The sequence below is a fragment of the Salminus brasiliensis genome, chromosome 6, assembly GCF_030463535.1.
Source record: "Salminus brasiliensis chromosome 6, fSalBra1.hap2, whole genome shotgun sequence".
Classification (NCBI taxonomy): domain Eukaryota; kingdom Metazoa; phylum Chordata; class Actinopteri; order Characiformes; family Bryconidae; genus Salminus; species Salminus brasiliensis.
The window spans coordinates 39916237-39937895 of record NC_132883.1 but is presented as its reverse complement, the minus strand read 5'-3'; the positions used below and the strand labels follow the sequence as shown (position 1 = coordinate 39937895).

At 41.2% G+C, this 21659-nt stretch overlaps 1 protein-coding gene across 6 annotated transcripts in view; it reads right to left on the bottom strand.

Annotated features, from left to right (window-relative positions):
* The window catches only part of sorbs3 (sorbin and SH3 domain containing 3), a 72577-nt gene that overhangs the window by 22058 nt on the left and 28860 nt on the right, over positions 1 to 21659 (bottom strand). For all 6 annotated transcript variants that reach the window (XM_072682381.1, XM_072682383.1, XM_072682380.1 and 3 more), the window contains 8 exons: positions 19728 to 19793; positions 14906 to 15085; positions 12839 to 12935; positions 11877 to 12007; positions 11125 to 11188; positions 8374 to 8397; positions 8032 to 8134; positions 6260 to 6356 (listed from right to left, as the gene is read on the bottom strand). In XM_072682381.1, the coding sequence (XP_072538482.1) occupies positions 6260 to 6356; positions 8032 to 8134; positions 8374 to 8397; positions 11125 to 11188; positions 11877 to 12007; positions 12839 to 12935; positions 14906 to 15085; positions 19728 to 19739 (708 nt within the window). In that variant the 5' untranslated portion in view covers positions 19740 to 19793. The remainder of the gene's footprint in view (positions 1 to 6259; positions 6357 to 8031; positions 8135 to 8373; positions 8398 to 11124; positions 11189 to 11876; positions 12008 to 12838; positions 12936 to 14905; positions 15086 to 19727; positions 19794 to 21659) is intronic.

Genomic DNA, 21659 nt, shown 5'->3' with positions numbered 1-21659 from the left:
GTTCCCATATGGTAAAAAAAATATATTAATTGGATACAGCAGAACCAAACATGTCTTTTGGGCTATTCCTTTAATTTAATAACACCAGATCCTGTGCATTCCTGTGTACCGTTACGTACACCTACGTGGACCAAAATCATCTATATTCTAAAAGCATCCAGCAGTCCAACCCAACCCAGACTGAACGATAAGCACAGACAGACGCAGAAATCACTCACCCAATTCAAAATGTCATACAATTTCCTGTGATCTCACTCGCACGCCAAACTGATGAGATCAGAAAAGTCTCCTAAAGTGGAGCTTGTCTGATTGGCCCGCTCTTCACTTCTCCACAGTAGAACTCGAAGAGCCCTCAGTAATCAGTCTTTAAAGGGCAGCATCATTACATTCAAACAAGCCACAGACTGATAGGATCATGTAACACAACGCTTTTCAAAAGCCCGAGAAGCCAGCTCTCCGACTTCACTTTCCCTTCTCCTGCCTGTCTCTAAAAAATACCTTGGCAAGTGGACAGCTGTTCCGTGCCAGGACAGCCGCTTCACAGTCATCTCCGCAATCAAATCATCTCATGAAGGTTTCATCTTAAAAAAGGCTCTCAAGACAAGTCTGAGTCGTGTCGAGAAAGATTCCGGGCTGCTGTCTAAAAGACCGGGCTGTGAAACTGTGAAACTGTGAAAGGCTTTTGGATCAGACAGGCGGATAACTGGGATAACAGGCCTAATCGCTATCACAAGACTGCTCTGTCTGACGCAGCCCCGCAGAGGGAGGGAAGGAACAATGAATCCGTTTCTTCTTTTTTTCTGGAACACAACCTGTACTGGCCCAGAAAATCCAGCAAACTGTGACAAGACTCACTCACAATGCAACAAGACACTTAGCCATTAGTGGACGCCACAATTGGCTGTCACATGCGTCATTAACATCAGTAATTAAAGAACCAGGTCAGCTGAAAAACTCACAGTTACTTAACATCTCCCACAATACATTTGTCAAGTCAGGCTTGCTGACCAAAGTTTGATGCTTGCTAGTTTAGCAGGGTAGCTACAATGCTAATGTAAGATATTGGGTTGTAATGGGATTCTGTATTTTGTGAACTGTTCGACCTCTACAGGCTAGCAGTGGAAGGTCACACGCTACCCATTAGCACTGCATTACTTGTTACATTTACACAGTTTATAGTGTTTTTCAGCATTTTCAGTATTACAGGCTACTGAGACCAGCATCCTAGTCCACTAGTCCTTATAGGCAAGTCTGTTCACTCATCTTTGCAATGCCACCGGGCAGTTATTTCCAGTCACACGAGACCAGACTCCCATCTTTATGAGTGGGGAGAGACCGAAATACTAAAACCTGAAGGTCAAATTACCATTTCCAATACATGCTTGAAATCACGTGAATCGTCATAACTATTTTGTAGTGTTTGGATCAATGCAGATGTGCAGATCTCCACATCCGCAGGAGTTTCTCTGCTTACGGTGTAACCATCAACCTGACTGGCTCATGTTATTAAGACACAGGACCATAAAGCGACGCCATGTTGAGCATTTTTGACTTGGATTAGACAAGCTGCATGTGTGTGCATTTGCACATCTGTGTCAGCAATGGGTGCAACTTTAAGCAGCTGAATGCATTCAGTAGAAGGGGTGTCCACAAACATTTGGACATGTGGTAGAACTACATTAGCCATGTCTTGGCCGAGCAACTGTAAATTAAATCTTTCTGTAAATCAGATCTTTCAAAAACTGTTTGTCATTTAAGGGAAACATCTGATTTGAATTGTAACGTTGTTCAGAAGCAACGAGTGTTTAACCGGGTTCTAGACTCATTACACAGCTATTTCCTAAAGCCCTTGAGCTTTCAAAACACTAACGTAACCAAATAAAAAGATAGAGGAGGCCTGTTTGCATTGCTCTGAATGAAAAGGGAAACCTGCCAGCTCCTTAAACTGTGAACAATTCAATCACATTAACAAGTCAGCGGGCAACTCGAGCAATGTGAAGAGGCGAGGACGGTTTGGAGGACAGTTGCATTCCTGAGCATGTGCCAGCATTCAGAGAAAAAAAAGAAATGGGAGTAATGTGAAGGCAATTCCCAGCTCTTTGCAATTCATGCAATGTGGGGAGAGAGGATCGGAAAAGCTTATAATGTGTGGAAAAGGACAGGATTCTCACGGTCAGCAGTGGACCTGTGACCACACACTGACTCTTTTTGACTCTACTCAAGATAGGGAACCTGAATTTAGAATTTGCCATCAAATTTAGTGTTGAATTTATCATCACTGTACACTGAAAACCTCAAAACTCTGATGCCTCCCACACTCTTAGAAAAAGCCCCAGCTAACATGTCCATGTGGGGCCAGTATGGGTAGCCCAACTAGGAAATAGAACAAGTTTTGTCTTTGGATTCCATGTTGGCCCCACATGTGGATGCCAACCAGGGTCAGTAATGGGACCAAGAGGGGTTAAGCATGGGACCCATCTGGGTTGTACACTGCATAAGGTGCCTAGATGGGACCTATGTGAGGTTAAGGTGGGCTGTAACCATGGGGTCTATTTGGGAAGCCGAGCTCGGCCCCAGTAAAAAACGTATGTAAAAACCAACTCAGAGCCCATGCCCACCCGGAACCCGCCTAGCCCACATCCCCAGCCCATGTTGGCAGGGGGGGTCCTATGTCATACTGAAACGTGTATCAATAGTGGACCCTTTAAAGTAGTTGGTATTCCAGCAATCTGAAGAATGCTGAAGAAATGTCACGGTCTATGCAGAACCTTTGCCTTTACTAAAGAACCTTTGAAGAACCTTTCTAACGGTTATGTTCTGTAATTTCTGCACTGATTGATTGTCCTATTTCACAAAGTGCAGGAATGTAAAGCTATTGAAGGAGGTCCATCACTCTAAGCCTCTCAAGCGTCTGCAAAGGTCTGTAATGAGCTTCATGGCTGTTACCCTCTGCATGAACCCTGGTGTAATCCTGTGTTATGCTCATGTTGAGCTTCTGACCTACTACTACTATGGTTATCATAACCAACGTGTAGCATATGTCTCATCCACCAGATCTTCTTATAGATTAGCCTCATTCTTATATACTTCACTTACTGCACTAACAACCACACTTCTAGTGGTGGCACTGTTTACATACACTATTTAGTATGAGAGTGCACACCTACACTTACACTATATTTAGTTAAAATCTGCACCTTGACCAGACTCTTTGGAAAGCCATTAACAAGCTTCTGCCAGAATTCTGGTTGGAAATTTCACCACTGTGTGTAAAACTGTATTGCGGCTGATATAAAGTTCTGGCGATGTGCTAAAATGAGGCCACGGAGTGTGAGTTTTGGATTAAAAAGGGCAATTGAAATATGCCCATGAAAACTGGCCACTGCCCAATTTGTTTGTAAAGTAATCTAAGTACAAATTAGTGTGTATATAATATATTGTACTCAAGTGAACTGAATTGATCCCAACTAAACCAAATTCATGTAAACTGAAAAGATTAGAACTGAATTGAGTTCAGGTAAACTAAACTGAATTCAGGTGATCCAAATTGATCTTAACTGAACTGAATTTAGGGGAAAGTGAATTTAACTGAACTGAACTGAATTCAGGTGAGCTGAACTGATCTAAACTAAACTGAATTCAGGTGATCCAAAGTGATCTGAACTGAAATGAATTCAGGTGAACTGAACTGATCTGAACTGAATTGAACTCAGGTTAACTGAACTGATCCGAACTGAATTGAACTCAGGTTAACTAAACTAAACTAAACTAAACTAAACTGAATTCAAGTGATCCAAATTGATCTGAACTGAATTAAATTCAGGTGAACTGAACTGATCTGAACTAAATTGAACTCAGGTTAACTAAACTAAAGTAAACTGAACTGAATTCAGGTGAACTAAACTAAACTAAACTAAACTAAACTAAACTAAACTGAATTGAATTTATCTTAACTGAACTGAATTCAGATCAACTGAATTAAACTATAATAAACAGAACACGTAGCACATACCTAATATGAGCATATTCCCCAGACTGAAACCTGTATTACCTGCACTGAGTGTTTCTCTGTATAACCGGTACTGACTAATACTCATAAGGCGCTGTCACCTGTGAGTTATTAATAGTGCATCTGTTGCATTGCACAATATTCATAAAGTCATATCCATCACAGCGGCGCTGGCTTTACACGTCTAAACCAGCACCACCGCTCCGACCTAATGCCGCTCCAGAGATCTGAAGTGAAGATCACAAAAGCATCTATTCTTCTTATTTGTGCAATGATGAAATGTCTTGGAAAGCACCTGCAAAGGCGCGCCTCGAGACAAATGACCACATCTGCAAACCTCAGCTAATAAAGCGTGGGCAGGTAGCGTGGCCTCAGTACTCAGGCATTTACAGATAAACACTGAAACTAATCCTTAAAGGAAGCTTGTGTGTGAAAGAGCTATGGTCTAATCTCACCACAATGCCGAAGGTAGTAGCACAGTATATCCAACAGTCACCCAACGACAACACAATGAACCCGACTATTCAAAGTCTATTGTGCAGAAGAGCTCTTCAGTTTGAACGGAAATCCTCAGTAATGTTGGGGAAGCAGTTATTAGTATTTGGATGGTCAATTCGATGTGTTTCGTGCCGGTCTTTTAAAACAGCCTATGTCCCGCCGGCGGGCCGAAAGTTCTACTACCTTCTATTACCAGAGAATTGCCCCACCAGTTTGTACAGAAGCCCAGCAGTTACTGAGTAATATGCCTTAGTGTATAATAAGGGGTTAATCTCACGACACAGTGTGCGGATAGCTAGCTGAAGAGATTGTAGCCAATCAGCTGGGTTAGCTTTTAGCCTAGCGTCCGGGCCCCCTTATACAGGTTCCCGGACACAGGCAGTGGCAAAGCCTCTGTAAAAGCCGGTTGGTAAGCGATTTAGCTTTTTACAGATGCTAGCTCGCTTATACAGCTTTCAGTTCGTTGAGTGCTAAGCTCCCCTTCGATGGATACTGACACAGGAAAAGCTACAGTCACAAGGTCTGGTCTGGGTAGAAATTCTGCATATTCCCATGACTGGCAGAGTCTATGGTCATTGTGTGCAACTGTGTTGCCATCTTTGCTAAAGCTTTAGCTAAAGGGACCTTTGCTAGTGGGCTGGGTTTAATGTTATTCTTTTGGGCCATGAATATTAATGAGTCAAGACTGTTATGTAACAGTTTTGGGGTTTTTGAATTGGCCCATTTTACAGCACTGTTTTGATTATCACAGATTTTCTTTTCAATGCCGAGATGACAGTGTTCGAGATTCACGGTTTGTCACTTCCACGTGCCGAACTCTTACTATTCAGCTATGCAGAGATAAATACAGATAAAACGGCTTGAAATACAACGTCATTTCAGAAGCCGTGTTTCTGTTACTGACCTGTTGAAGTTGAATATTGGATCAATCTGACAAGCTTGTGTGAACACCGTAGTTTATACCCAAGTAAAATCCCTCAGTTTGCTGCTAGTAATATCTTTTGTAAGACAGTTTAACAGAAATAACCACAAGAGGAATGGAAGTCCAGTATAACTACAAGTATACTGCCTCTTACAATGTCTGCCCCTGCTGGGCAGATCTGGTATTGACTCTTTCAGTTCTGACTTCCCCTATTGGCTCCAAAAATATGCTGGGTATGATACAGTAGATACAGTACTATAAAAGTAATGTAACTAGTAGCCAGTAATTCACTGTAATTGTACAGTGACATTTTACAGTGCATGCTTTTCCATGCCTGCCTCCATGGCCTCTATTAAGCCTCACATTATTGATGTCACAAAAACAATGTATTGACGTAAGCTTAACTGCACATTTAAGACTACAGTCTTAAAGGGACTTTTTGGTTTTAATAAAATGGACCGTAAGGGGAGATAAAAGGGGTACGGGCCCCTTAAACAAGAAATAATGTCCTGAAAGTATGTCTTTGTAGTAATGTCTTGTTATCAGCCTCAATATTTGATTGCCATTTCTGAAATATGAGTCTATTTAAAAAAAAAAAATACATTTCAGGATCATCTCGTGCTCTGTTCATCATTTCTGTGTTTTTTTTATAGCTTCTTACTGATGATTTACAGCCTGTAAAGCAACATTCACAATTTATCTGCAGCCACAGTGGTTTTATATGACTGAGAAAATAGGGTTTCCAAACTTTTGAACTGTCATGTACTAAAAGACAGTATACTACAGTATACAAGCAGTGGCTTTATCCTATTCCTCTGGGTGTTTCTTACCTGTTTCCGACCCTCTAACGCTGTGCTCTCCTGTCCCGGCTCAAAGTCGAAAATGCTCTTCGGCTCTGGAATCTTCACGACATCGTCCAGATCAGCCCTGAAACGCAACCCACACATGCACACACACACACATGCACACACACACACACACAGGCACTTTATCACTCTCTCATTGTCAGTGCCTGCAGCGACAGATCCCAACCTGCCTGCTGTCGCCTTTTTGTCTCTCTCTTTTTTTTCCCTCTCTTTCTCTTCATCCACCCCTCGCTATATCCCCAAGGCCATGGCTGAAGGCCCTGTTACTGCAATTGCAGTTTATGCTTGTGTTTCGCAACCCCAGTTTACCTCCTCGTGAGGTGGGTGAGACAGCATTTACGTTTGTGTTTGGGTGTAATTTCACCATAAAGACATCATTACACGGCCCGTACAATAACACCACAGCAAGCACCTTCAAACAGGGACCTGGAACTCCTATACAGCCATGTAATATATTTCAAAATATGGACATTTGATCTTGACTTGAACTTGATTGTAATAACTAAACATAAAATTGAGGAAATGTAATTTTAAACATTTGTAAAATGTAATTATTAAAAATACTATTTTCCTGTGAGGATTCTTGAGGAGCCTATCTTCTTTAAATCTCAGATATTTAGGTGGGTTTGCTGTTGATTGTTGAAGAGAGTGGGATCAGCATGTTGAGATCCGAAGAGCTGTATGTATGAAAGTCTAAATTATATGGGCTTATTTATGCTACTTGTCAGCCCCTAGGTATCGTGCCCTCCCCCGGGGCGATTCCGAGCCGCCGCCCACAGCTCTTGTTGAGTTAATGTATTTCACCTGAGACGGGGGGTACTTAAGGAGCTCAGCTACTGAGCTCCCCGCCTAGAATTGTAGATTCAGAGCCTCGAGGTAGCCCGAGAGGCTCGTGACTCAGATCACGGTTTGTTTAGGCCAGTTTGGTTCACAGTTCAGGTCCACTAGCGGACCTTGCTTCTAGCATCGAGTTTTGCGGGGCACCTTCGCTTGCTCCCTGGATCTATCCACGACTCTCGCTCCAGCTAGACGACCCTCTTCGACTTCACGTCTTCAGGTTTGGTCGGCCTAGCCGTTTAGGGTTCAGTGGCTGGTTCCCCAGTTCTCTCTCACCAGCTCACCTAGCTCAGCTCCCAGAGCCCCCCGGTGTGCTTTTGTGTTCGCCCATTTTGGTTGTTGAGTTTACGTTGTTTTACTATTTAGTCCCTTTAGTTGCTGCATTGTTTGCTTCATTTACCCTATGTGTTGTACCCCTTTTTTGTTAATAAAAGTACTTGCATTGGATCCATCTCTGCGAGTGTTCGTCCCTCGGTATCTAGCCTAACCAGCCATGACAATACTAAAATGATTTAGTAGTACAAAAAAAGTTGTTTAGGTTAAAGACAGCTAGAAAAATAAAGCACAAATGGGAATATGGGAAATTATTGGAATAATTATTGGACATTATTCCAGTAATGGAACCCCATGTTGGGCACTCCATTTTAAAGGTACTGTACAGAACCATCTACAAAAGGCTTTCTGCCAATCCGAGTAACTCTTTGAACACTCTGAACCATTTAAGCATCCAAATGGTTCTTTTTTGAGTTGCCATGGATCTATATGGATAAGGCTATACAGCTATACAGCTAAGGATCCATTGTCCTTGCTAAAGAATCGCTGAAACTAACTACTTAAGTTAGTTTAAGCTCAACAAATATCTTAAGAATTATAATGAAGTCCTAATGTCTCTCCCTCACCAGTCAGGCAGGGCTCCATGCTGGGTTAGGGTAAATGGGTCTTTTCCTGGACCATGTCCATGCTCCTGGTTGGACTCTAAAGGAGGACTGGGGGAAAACCTCCCTGCACAAAGATAAACACATTTCATCGCACAACATATTTATTATTATCCACAATTCTCTGAAGACCTGATTCTGTTATCACTGTTTAAAAGATGTTCCCAGCACTATATTCTCATTTACCGTGTAAAGTCATACAGTAAGGTGGGCCTAATTATGCTACCGCAAATACCTGATTTGCTTTGTTCTCTGTCAAAGTCTGCTGAAACAATGACCTTATAATGGACAAAAATGTCTACTTACTTTCTTTCCAGTCAATGTCTGGCTCTGAAGGAGAAAAGAGAAAAAAGAGGCAGGAATCAGCCAGTATTTCCAGTAAGTTCCAGATCAAGTTCCAGCTCCAACATCAAGTCATTTAAGAATTCTCCACCATCACATTTCAACTCCCCTTCCAAAGAGATGACTTTTCAAGGAATTCCTCTGCCAGTAAGATCTCCACACTCTAATGAGAAACTGAAGGACGGTTCTGTCCTGGGCAGGAATCAGAGGAGATGGGTCTTCGCTGAATAGCTGCAGGTTCTTATGTTTCTTGTCTTTTCACACTGCCTTTGTGGCCGTGATCAGACCACTTAACCTGAGTTACAACCCCATTTCTCGTCCCCTGGGGAGTACCAGTAACTGAGAGTCTGCTGCTGTATGGCGGGTGGTTGAATAAGGCATCAGCTTTTCACAGTTGCTTATGGCTCAGTGGTATTTTGGAGGGAGTTTATCCCTCCTTTACGCTAGATGTTGGAGTATAGCTGTGAGGATTTGACTACATTCAGCCACAAGGACATTAGTCAGGTTGGTACTGATGTTAGATGATTAATTCTGGATCTCAAACTTCACTCCAGATGATCCCAGAGGTATTGGATGGAGCTCAGTCATTCCAGAGAACATAGTTCAACTGCTCCACAACTTAACTCTGTTCCAGAGCGTCCCGTTCTTTAGCCAACTAAACGATCACAAATGCCGCTCCACGTCATCCAAAAGCATTGGATGGAGCACCATCCATCATTCCAGAGAACACAGTTCCACTGCTCCATGGCTCAATGCTGAGGATCTGTATACCCATCTTACTTTCACTGCTCCACAGCACCAGATTCTACAGCCAGTGCTTTTGGGCTTTTGAACACTATTGTCAGTAATAGATGCACCTAAATCTAGCTGAACTCACAAATTGAAGTGTGTCTGAAAACTTTTGGACATCTAGTGTATCTTCGAACCTGGATATCTCTGACATTTCACTTTATTGTATTGCCCTAACCTGGCCTAACGCCTCAGTCCTACATTTCAATACTGCCATAATTCCTGTCCTTAAATCTGGCTTGTTTATATTTTGTATATCATGTAAAGCTTCCGTTTAAAGTCCGTAGCTGCGTGAAGTCACAGCTATGTTAGTAGTATGAGGCAGCATTCCAGTTTTCATATAAAAATGAGCCTGTTGACAGACAGCAGGGATGTGTCAGCAGCTCAGTCCAGCTTTATTAATCAAGCTTAGAACTGCATGACAGATTAGTCGGATGCCATCATTGAATACTTGCCTCACAGCAATTCACCATGACTATGATGAATTGACATGATGATATGGATGTTGACATAATGTTCACATGAATCTTTCTCTCAGATACAGATGCCAGTAGCAACAACCTAGCTATTATTATAGCTATACAACTCAGGTTTACTGACTGTAGGTCAGTCTCAGTAAACGTTCCACCGCGGACGATGGTGTGGGACGTAGAAGAAGGGTGGTTCTGGATCAGGCAACCAGAGAACCAGCGGAGAAGGCTAGCAGAGAGGACTAACAATGGACTATTTGATCAAGATTCAGCTCCCTGTCAGTAAAAGCCTATCGGGTTTCACTTTCTTTAAGCAAATAAACGCTCATTGACTTCCATTCAGACCTCGAGAAGAGTGTCAGATGTGGGCTCTCCTGTTCAAAGCCTTGAGGTTTGGCCCTTATCTTCAGCGGTAGCTAAAGTATTGTGTAATTTAATATTGCATAGCTTACTGAAACGAAGGAATTTCAAAACTTTGAATCCACACCCCACTGTTTAGGTATTTTATTATAATCAAAATGTAATAAAAAGTTATTGCTGTGTGTACAGCTTCGCTTCGCCATGTTCATGTGGCTGTCTACCATGAATAATACTAGAAATGAAGTTCAAAACAATTACAAGTGTAATTCATTACTTCACTATGTAATAGACTACTATCACACTTCCGCCTTCATTAATGCAGAAGCGTAAATAGTAGCATTAAACTGCTTCTGGTCGTGTTATAATCAATGGCTAAGGCTACTGGCCTTTCCTAAACACACCCATAATTCACCCAAACACACTTACCACACTCGATCCAGATCAACCCATTAACACTCCAAGGCTTTATCACTCACTAAGGGTGTATTACTCAGTAACTACAGGGACGTCTGTACAGACTGGTGGGGCTATTCTCTGGTAGTAGAAGTTTTTAATAACACGTTCGTTAAACCTGCTGAAAAACTCATAATAAGTCATGTTTTTTTAAGCGGGCAACCAACTGAACAGGAGTGAACACAGGGCTGAACAGTGGGACAGATTTACTTATGTCTGTGGTTAAAAACGCTGAACTCAAAGATCAACGCTAGTTCATTCACCATTCAGTAAACAAGGTAAACAGGCCATCCGTCCTTGTTGGAGGAACTTCCAGACATGTTAACTGCCCTCCAGTTGGATGTACTGAAGTCCAGTGTAGAATTTTGAGGGGGGCTGAAAACGGCTGAACAGACGTTCGCTAGAGGTTCGATAGCACTACTATTCAGAGCTGGACATGATGAAGCAGTGACTGTGATGAAGGTCTGCTGCTCAGACAACAATGCAGTTACTGAAAAATGATGTACTGGAAAGAATAGATGACAAAATGGCTCTCAGTCATTTTTTACAAAAACTGATAAAAACATTTAAGAAAAATAATCATCTCATTGTGTATCAGGCACAATGTGTGTATGTGTGTGTGTGTGTGTGTGTGTTAACATACCCTCTGGTTTCTTGTGGATCTGTCTAAACATGCTTCTGTACCAGTCTTTGGGTTTGTTCACACTCTGGTATTGAAATACAGAGAAGAAAAATAAACTGCAGATCAGAAAACCTTCTCCATTTTTTTGTTGTCTTAAAATAAAAAAAAATATTTTGTTTTTATCCAAATAAAAACAATGGACCAATAGAAATGCTCCAAAATTACTTAATAAAATATGTTTCCTGTGAAATATGTGACTTCCATTAAAAGTTAAGTTGCCATGTTCACGATACGTGGTTTTTGAGTGACAGCGACACACATAAATGTGCTAAAAAGAGGTTAAACTGGGAAAGAAGCTTTCAAGCCAACATGCTCATGTGAGGCTCACATGGGTGAAACGTGGGCTAGGTGGGTTCCAGGTGGGCATGGACTGGGTCTGTACATGTGTTTTTACGGGGAACCAGTTGGGCTTCCCAAATGGGTTCCATCGTTACAGCCCACCTTAATCTCACACGGGTCCCATCTGGTATCCCTTATGCAGTGTCCAACCGAGATGGGGCCCATGTTTAACCCCTCCTGGTCTCATCACTGACCGACCCTGGTGGCCAGGCATTTGTAGGACCAACATAAAACCTGAGGACAAAACGTTCTGTTTCCCAGTTGGGCTATCAATACAGGCCCAACATGGACATGTTAGCTAGGTTTTAAATCCAGTAAATCTGTAATCTGTACAATTTGGGGAATATCCAGTATGCTATGATATGAAAACTCACTGATCGAGATGCGATCGGCATGCCTGTCTCGTCCACAGGACCGATCCCGGAGTATTTGATGAGCCTCTCCTCCCTGGTGGTGGTAGTGCGAGGCAGAGTGGCAGAACGTGGCCCACCATTCGATAAGCCATCTGCAAAAATGGTTTACAGCATAGGTTATGTTATAGTTATGATAAACTGACCCAGATTGTAAATGCACTGAAGCCTAGACCTATATAATCACACTGACTGTGGTTTAAAGGTGTGAGGTTACATTTAGTTTATATTATATAATTATTTAATTACAAAATTACATGTTTAGTTACGTGTTTTATATCATCACTGTTGGAAAAAACCTTGTATCTCCATTTTTTATTATTTCATTTCATTTCAATTTCATAATGAATGGACCAATAGAATTAGAAGGTTCTACAGGTTGGAATATTTTTTTTATTACACTGACTTCCATTGAATGTTAAGAAACTTGTTTTTAGATACAAGGTTTTTGTCTGACAGACATTTACATATAGTTTGCACGCCATCACATATGAGGCACTGACTGAAAGGTTCAGTTTAATTTCTCCACTTGATTCAATGAGCAACAAGCATCAAATGGCCTTTTTTAGATATACTTATAAGTATACTCTTAGATATACATACTTTTGTCAAATGGTGTCAAACCACACAAACCAAAGCATACAGTTTATACAATCCTAATTTGTAGGCCTCAACTTCTACTACTTGTTAGCTGCATTCGCCTCAAAGCTCCAGTACAAAAAGTTACAAATAGCAAACTTTGAACACTACACATGTTTATGCTGTTAAAATACATCAACAAATCTACCCTGTACTGATTCTAAACTGAAATAATACTGGGTGCAACCAGTTATCAAAAAGCATAGTGACTCCTCGCTAGTTTTATTATGAGTAATATTAGCAATAGCATTGTTGGGGTGCAGTGTTTCTGCATATCACAAACACACCATGCGTCTGGCTGGGCCCGTAGTAAGAGCCAAAACTGGGAGCTGGGACTCCACCTCCTCCTCCTCCACCTCCACCTCCTCCATTCACCTCCACAACCTGTAAACATGCAGTCCAGGGAAAAACAAAATTAGCACCACCTGCATTAAACCCAGGATGCTTGCCCATCAACAACACAGGTAAGAACACTGAGGAAAAGCAAATGGATTATTATAAAAATCAGTAAATATAAATAAATTGGTAAATAATTAGATGTGTTTCAAAGCTATTCACACATTACACACATCTACTGACTGCTAAAAAGGGCCTGTGCTTCTTAATATAATCAGAGGGGGGCACTACTGCGCCTTAATGCTTCCACCAGAAGTGCAAAAATCTGGTCCTGGAGAGTCCAGTACAGTTTGGTGATTAGACACCAGTCCGCCAGTAACGGAGTTGTGCACCCCTGGTTTACACACGTTGCCATAGTAACGGTATGTTGTGGGCGGGAAAATAATTCAGTGTAATGCATTTTAAAACCCAGAAGCTCCTGGGTTTCCGGATAATTATCTCAATATAATTATAACTATCATGGGATAATTGTCCTGGGATATCTTGGAAAAACTACCCAGCTAGCATGTCCCTGTGGGGCCTTTATGGGTAGCCCAACTGGGAGCAAGAAAGGTTTATCTTCGGGTTCCACATTGGCCTCACATATGCATGCCCACCAGGGTCAGTGATGGCGTTAAAAAAGCCAGGAGGCGTTAAACATGGGCCAGATTTGGGGTCGAGCCGAGCCGTACTTGAAGCTCGAAGGGCTCTTGGTGCAGACCGGCTTTTGACCATTGCCATCAAGTACGGAGGGGCTGGTCCAGTCTTGGCTTTGTAGGCCAGCATCAGGGTTTTGAATCTGATGTGGGCAGCCACAGGAAGCCAGTGGAGAGAACGCAGCAGTGGAGTGACATGGCTGAATTTAGGGACGTTGTAGACGACCCGTGTCGCTGCATTCTGGATGAGTTGCAGGGGCCTGGGGCCAGGGGCCATGCCCACCTAGAACCCACCTAGCTCACTTTCTACCCATGTGAGCCTTACTTGAGCATGTTGGCTGGGTATAATAGACAGCTCATTACCCACTCTGCCCTGTAGATGGCACCAATAGTCTATTCAGGCAGCACTCCACTCACTATTATCTCTCCAAGCTCATTCTCACTTTTTCAGGGGTGTTGGAAGTCGTGTATCCGCCATTGGAGCTATTCTAATGGAAACGGATCGCTGTATGGTCATTTGAACTCTGCTTCAAATATAGAGACACTGTTTCAGTGGTTGCCACCAGAAATCATTATCTTAGATCATGCATGCTCCTATTGCCATGACGTTACAGCTACAGCTGCCCAAGACTTCAGATATATTAGTTTACTGATGCACTTCAAATGACCCTCTGATATAGTATAACAATGTCTGTTGGTGAGCACTGAATCAGTGAATGTGATTTACGTACTTCATAATCTGATAACTGCAGAAAATCTGCTCTTGTCAGTAAGCAGATCACTTGAGTAATAATAATGGGAAAAATTTGGGTAAAAATAAATACTGTAGCAATCAATTTGAATAAGAATAGTTCTGATCACAGAAACTTGGACAAGATGGAGGTAACAGTAAGTGGAATCAAAGGCTGTTCACTTGGCGGCCATCTCTACTAGCCACCGGGCAGTTATTTCCAGTCATACAAGACCTAGCTTCAATCTCTCTGAATGGGGAGAGACCAAAGTACTGGAAAATAAGTACTGGTATTGAGCATTTGGCTCAATAATGCACGAAAGTCCCCCCCCACAACATACACACTGAGGGGTGGTTCCTCTACTGGCTGCGTAACTAGCAAGGTGATTGGCTCATTCTGTTGAAAGGTGGGACCTCATCCACGAACAGACGCCATGCTGAATGTTCCAAGAACTCTCATTTATATTTCAACCAGTGGCTGGTCTACTCATGTATTGCATCCCTAGTACAGTGCTGCCCCGAATGGTGTATTGGTGGGCAAGTATCTGCTGGGCAAGTATAACATTGGTGTGTTGTGGTGTGGGTGGTCTCGCCTTGTCTTGAGGAGGTGCAGAAGTAGCAGTTTTGTAGTAGGGGCTCAGGGGAGGTGTAGGGAGTCCTGGGGAGATCACCACTACCTCCTGAGTCATGTCTGGAGAGAGAGCGTTTCCTGGCCGACTGTCATCCGAGAAAACGATCCGCGAGCCGTTCAGATGGTCGCACACCACCGTCCTCTGAGGGAAGGAGAAGAATTCCATTAACACGAGCCCTTTCAAGCTTTCATTTCACGTCCCATCTCTTCAGATTCAGTTTGGCATGACTTAACCAGTGCAATCAGCAAGTTCTGGAGATGGTATTTGAAATAGTTGGGGTGGAAATTGCAGAAGAAACCACAGCTTTGGCTGGAGCTCTGGAAGCTGGCATGTGGGATTCTGTGTTATTGATTAAAGCAGTACTGGAGGACATAACTGAGAAAACAACCATTCAGACATCTGTTTTTCTCCAAGATGTTTCTGACTGGGTTCAGCAAATGCTTCATTTACCAATTGGCCATTTTCACCAATGCTGACTATAGCTGCACAATAGGATCGACCAGAGAAGTTCTAGATACATTTCTGTGGGTGTTTTGATGACTGCAAGGCATTCAGACGATCCAACACTGACCACATAGTGAAAATAATACATTACTGCAAATGTATCAGGGTAATGGAGTGATCAGCTGGTGATCAGCACCCTGCCTTATCCTTACCACCTACAAGCAAAGCTGATATGTAAATAATCTAATGCATATTAATAAGCAATGCTCAATGCCTGTTAGGCTGCCAAAATACTTGTGGGTGATGCTACGGCAATCAGAGCTACAGGTTCTCAAATTTTTTGCTTTTTTATTAGGTACAGGTGATGGATCCACCTGTTCGTAGTTCCCCCTCCGCAACTCCACCTAGCACCCCATGCTTCCGACACTAGGAGGGTAAGGACGTAACACATGTCTCCTCTGATACATGCAAAGCCAGCCACCGCCTCTTTTCGAACTGCTGATACACTCGAAAGAAAGCACTGGGTGCCCACTTCCACTGCACCAGCTAATACGTGCCTGCCGACCAACATCGCTTCAAGAGTAATGGGGAGAGAGTGCTTCCTCTGAGAGGCCTTGTGCAGTTCCACCAAAGTTCCACAGTTCAGTAGCAGCATCGTGGCCTGGAGTGGCAATGACATTACAGTCAATAATGTTGCTCTAGGGACAGTGCAGTCCAGGGTCTCACTGCTCTGACTTCTCATAGAAGAAATCAAAGCATGCTGACAAGCGAGCCATTCCGAGCAGCCGGAAATTATTCGGACTGCACCGAAATTCCAGACTTTACAGCGTGCTCAAGTATAGAGTGGTTTTGAGTAGCTTTGAAAAATCACGGTCTCTCCAACAAAATCTAAGCTTCTTCTGGTGTAGGACCTGTAGGACCTTCTGGTAGAGAACAGTATTTCTTCTCATCTCGCTCTTCTTCTCTCCTCTAATTGACCCTCACTGCGTAGGTGTAAGAGAAAGAGGAAGTCCTGCTAATCTATTTCAAGCCACTCTATTGGGAGGAAGCCCTCCCCTCCTGGTTTGTGCCATCTATCTTCCTGAGCTAGGAGAAAGGCCCTATTGTGGCTGTGCTCTTTAGGGGGCCAGAACAGGAGAAGCTCATTACTGTCCATTTAGAGGCCCATCTCGCCCAGGCCGCCCTGAGGTGTGGCATGTGGCCAGCAGGGTCACAAGGAGGTCACTGTTGGTTGTCAGTTGTGTACCAACTTTCTTCTCTAACTACGGGATTTATCTCTTAAAATTGAAGTGGCCAAAAGGGTTCTTGGGAGCTATTAACATTGATGATACACTTTTTGTTTCACTCAACTGAAAGATTCTCGAGGACAACAGGCATGGTCCTCGATGGCAGTGTTCTTCAGTTCTGGGCCTGGAGGGCATTGACTATCCAGCACAGTTTTCTGATTTCCTTGCTCTAACACACCCACCAAACCTGGCAATTAACAGCTCAGTTGAATCAAGTGTGTCTGAACATGATTTAACATGCACAGAAAATAAATAAGCATTAAGTGCATCTCGTTCTAAGTCAGTGTTATATCTACAAAGACCTCAAGGGGGCGTTTAACACAAACATGAAGAACTCCTGGAAGCTTACTGTGTTATGAACCAGTGGTTCCCAACCTAGAGGTTGACCAAAGATGCACAGGCATCTTCAGAATAACCTTTCCATAAAATCACCACGTCTCTGTAATCCCAGTTTTTAGCCACAACCAGGGCTGCCAACATTTACAGCTTCCATGGAATTGAGATGAAGGGTTTGCCAAGCCCGAATGAGCTGTGGGATTAATCAGTGACATTTATGTGCTCTCCTTAACTCCTTCAGGCGGCCATCGTTGCCTGTCCAGTGTGTGCTTTATCAGTGAAATCTCGAGCAATGACTGTAGTTCAAATTCACCAGGGATTGTTTTTGTTTCCTTAACAAAATAAGTGAGAAAAGGTGGAAGATTACAACTGTGTGTGTTAAATGGCCAATGTATGAGAGTGGACAGGCCTGGCCAATGAGTAAAAGCACACACACACCACTGTAACAATTTAAAAATATTTACCTGAGGAGCTAAACTAGCAGCCTACCATAAATGTGTGGTATTATGTAGTTTTTAGTTTACTAGTCTGCAGACTTCTAAGTAACAACACAACCAGTGGCAGACTATGGTACAATTCCTAGCTAGATTACAAACTTTTTATCTTATATGTAGCCTAGATTACCAGATAATTACCTTAAATGTAGCCTAGATTACAAGATATTTAGCTTATATGTATCTAAGATTACAAGATATTTATTTTATTTAGCATAGATTACAATATATGTATGGTATATTTAGCCAAGATGGCAATGTATTTATCTTCAGTGTGTCCTAAATTAAAATACATTTAGTTTATATGTAGCCTAGATTACAAGATATTTCTTATATATGTATCTTAAATAACAAGATATTTAGTTTATATGTAGCCTAGATTACAAGATATTTCTTATATATGTATCTTAAATAACAAGATATTTAGTTTATATGTAGCCAATATTACAATATATTTTTCTTATATTTGGCCAATATTATATGATATTTAGTTTATATGTAGCTATTTTAAAAGTAAGATATTCTAGCAGCGTCCTCGCAAGGGTATGAATGAACACTAAAAGAGCTATACATCTATACATCTATATCATCCGTAGGGTTAGCTAACTTGCTAACTGCACCAAAACAAACAGTTATTTTGCCACTAGCTTTATGGTTCACACATATATTGCACAAGATAACTGAAGATTTTAAGTGGGATAGTCTCTAAATCCTGTTGGAGATATTTCAGAGATTAGCGCACATGGACGTCATCATAGTGTCGTATTTACTGGCGGGTAAAGATTTTTCCTAGGATTTTTCAGGCCTGTCAGTGTAAAATCTTTACTGGCTGCTGCCAATCCCACTGTGAACTGGCTTTTAATGACTTACCCTCACCCACAGACAGCAAATGGATATGAATAAATGCTAGTGATGCTTCATTTCTGGATAAAAACATTTCTCACCTAATGCTCAGAACTTACTGCAGCCAGGACAAATGAACACGTTCTCTTTGGTGGCAGAAATGTACAAGTAAACAAACCACAAAAAAAGAAGCATTATCCCAAGGGTGTTCATGTTGTTTCTGACCAAACACTTGACCATAAATCATGTGGTATTTACAAGCTCCAAAGTCGTATGAAGAAACTTCAGATGAGGACTTGAAGGGGGCATAAATGTAAATATGGAGCTATTTCTGTAGCATACATGTTCTAATGAACTTTCTAAAGCTTCACAGCCTCTCTCTCTCTCTCTCTCTCTCTCTCTCTCTCTCTCTCTCTCTCTCTCTCTCTCTCTCTCTCTCTCTCTCTCTCTCTCTCTCTCTCTCTCTCTTCTCTCTCTCTCTCTCTCTCTCTCTCTCTCTCTCTCTCTCTCTCTCTGTAGCCTGATTTGTAAACTCCCTTCTTTCTCAGTTTGAACTCCAGAGGTCATGGGAAGATTCCCGCGTTCTCACAGATGGTGAAATTGTATCTTGCTAAATCACGAAGATGCTTTTGTGAGTCAAGGGACCAGGGACTAAGGGCTTTTCTTCACTTACAGCAGGGCCTGATCCATAAATTAGTCCCCTCTCTCTCTCCTCTCGCTTTCTCTCTCTCACACTCCGTTTAGTTTACAGTTTCAAGTTTGTTTAGGTGTTTTTTTCCTAGGGAATCGTTCTAGCTGTCGTAGCACACTGCCTGCATTGGCAAGTTTCGAAAGCACTGAGATGCAATGCAGTTCAAGCTTAATAGAGCGTGAGGGTTCAGGGCCTTAAAAAGGCTTGGAAAAGGCCGGGGCGTTTTCTTAGACATTAACTGTGCTTTGAAGGGCGAGAAGTGTTGTGCACCTTTAATAGAAATAGAAACACCCTCTAAACCAGGTTTTAAAACCTTTGAAAAAAAAAAAAGTACATCGTCGTTGTCATGCAAAAAACTTGTATCTCCAAAAACAGCAACTTTAGAAGTAGAAGAAAAAGGCTCTGTTAAACCCTGTTAAAAAGCCTATGGGCCGCCGGTGGGCCGAAAGTGTTATTACAAACTTCTATTACCAGAGAATTGCCTGAAGTTACTGAGTAATACCCCTTAGTGTGTAAAAAACCTTGGAGTTTTAGGGGTTTAACTTTCAATGGAAGTCAATGTAAAAAGATGTAATACCAAGTCATTTTGGAGCAATTCTATTGGTACGTTCATCATAACCTTGTAAAAAAAATAAATAAATCTGCCAGATTCACATTATGAGAAAACATGAAAATGTGTGGTATCCTACCTGAGGCTGCATGTCATCTGCAGTGGTTCCAGTCCGTTTCTTTTATGACGAGTTTAGGTTCACTGCCTGCAGAAAGCACAAAACACACTTAGTTCCAGATGCCGTTGTCGTTCCTACACACACTTCTGCACTGCTACACATTCCATTAACATGAAGTGAAAGCACAATGGTCAGAATAACTATTTAAGGTCAACCTGAAGTCAAAATGGACACCAACATCTTTTTACAGGACATTTTTTCTATAGAATTTAGAAACGTTTTCCATTTAGGCACTCACAGCTTAGCGTCTGAGGTAAATATTATTAAGTATATAGAAACAACCTTCCGTATAGTATAAATGTACACTTGTTATAGGCCAGTGTTACAAATATTAAATCATAAATATAACCTTAAGTTAATATTATAAGACTAGCTGTAGAGTTAGCTAAGAAGCCAGCTAGCTTAACAGCTTGAGATTCTTCTGTTATGTCTTTCAGTTTGCTATCTGAAAATGTCTATATCATGTTAATGATAAAATATAATAAAATATAATTTAAAATGTTATAAATAAAAGTGGCATAAATAGATGTTAAGTTTATAGTAGTTCTCTAATAAGTCTATGTAAATGTTAGCTTGGCACTGGCACATTTTTAAAGTAAAAAACAAAAAATCATTTTAATTGGAATGACTTCTGACTTAATAAGTTGATAAGCTAATAGGTTTGTCATATATTGATAGCCAGCGGAAATGTTTAGCTAACTATACAATTAGCAATACAAACATAGTAATTAGCTGCTAATTAGAAGAGTGACAGAGATATTTCCATCAAACGTTTGTTTTTTAATTTGTTTAAATTGTGAAAAAATTATTTTAACTTTTTAAATATTTTTAACAGTGGACCTTGCACCACCTTGGTTAAAATAAAAAAAAAATGTTATAAATAAATAATTTATATACAAATTATTATTATTATAGAATTAAATTCACTAACAAAACAAAAACCATGCTGAATATATAAGTTAAATCTGATTTGTACAACAAAACAACAGAGATAAAACAAAAACAGGAATTGTCTGTTATGGTCTTTCATAAATTTTACTTTTACTGAAAAAATTGTACATTTACAGATTTTTTTTCACATATAAATTGAGGAAATTGTCCTGAATAATCACAAAACATATACTCTTATGTTTAATTCTTTTAAATGATTAAAGGAATTTGCAGAAAATATTTCTGTCATTTTATTCCAGCACATTTTCTGTTGTTTATGGATTGTTTTTACAGCGTAACCATATTTTTTGATAGTGTAGCTACACATCTAAAAATCCAATGTTTTCAATGCTTCTGGAGCCTGTAAGATTTGAGATTCTTCTGTTATGGCTTTTTTTGGCTGTATCTTGATCAAATTTGCTTCCTGAAAATGCCTATATCGTGTTAATGATAAAATATAATAAAATATAATTTAAATGTTATAAATAAAAGTGGCATAAATAGATGTGAAGTTCATAGTAGTTCCCTAATATATAAGAACCACTGCAATGGTCTTCTCTGGTGACCATTTGTCATCAATGGTCTTCTCTAATATGTCAGAACCACTGCAATGGTCATCTCTAGCCTGTTACCATAGCAGAGTCCAGCCAAACAATGACCAAAACCCACATGAGTCAAACTCCATGACTGCATCCTGAACTATGTGAAGACGTATTCCAGGCTTGGTTGAAGTAAAACAACCACTTGCTTTAGGCCAGATGACACCTTAAAAAGGCTAAATGAGGATGGGGGGTGGGGGGGTAATGCTATGGATGCCGTTTCTGTTGTCCAGAAGTTGCTTCTATTGCGGCCCGTCGACTAACAGTCATTGGTCGATGATTTGAAGAAGGTGGTACAACTTCAAATATGCCGTAAAACTGTGACGTGCTGCCATGGTAACGTGTAGCTGGTCCCACTTAGAAG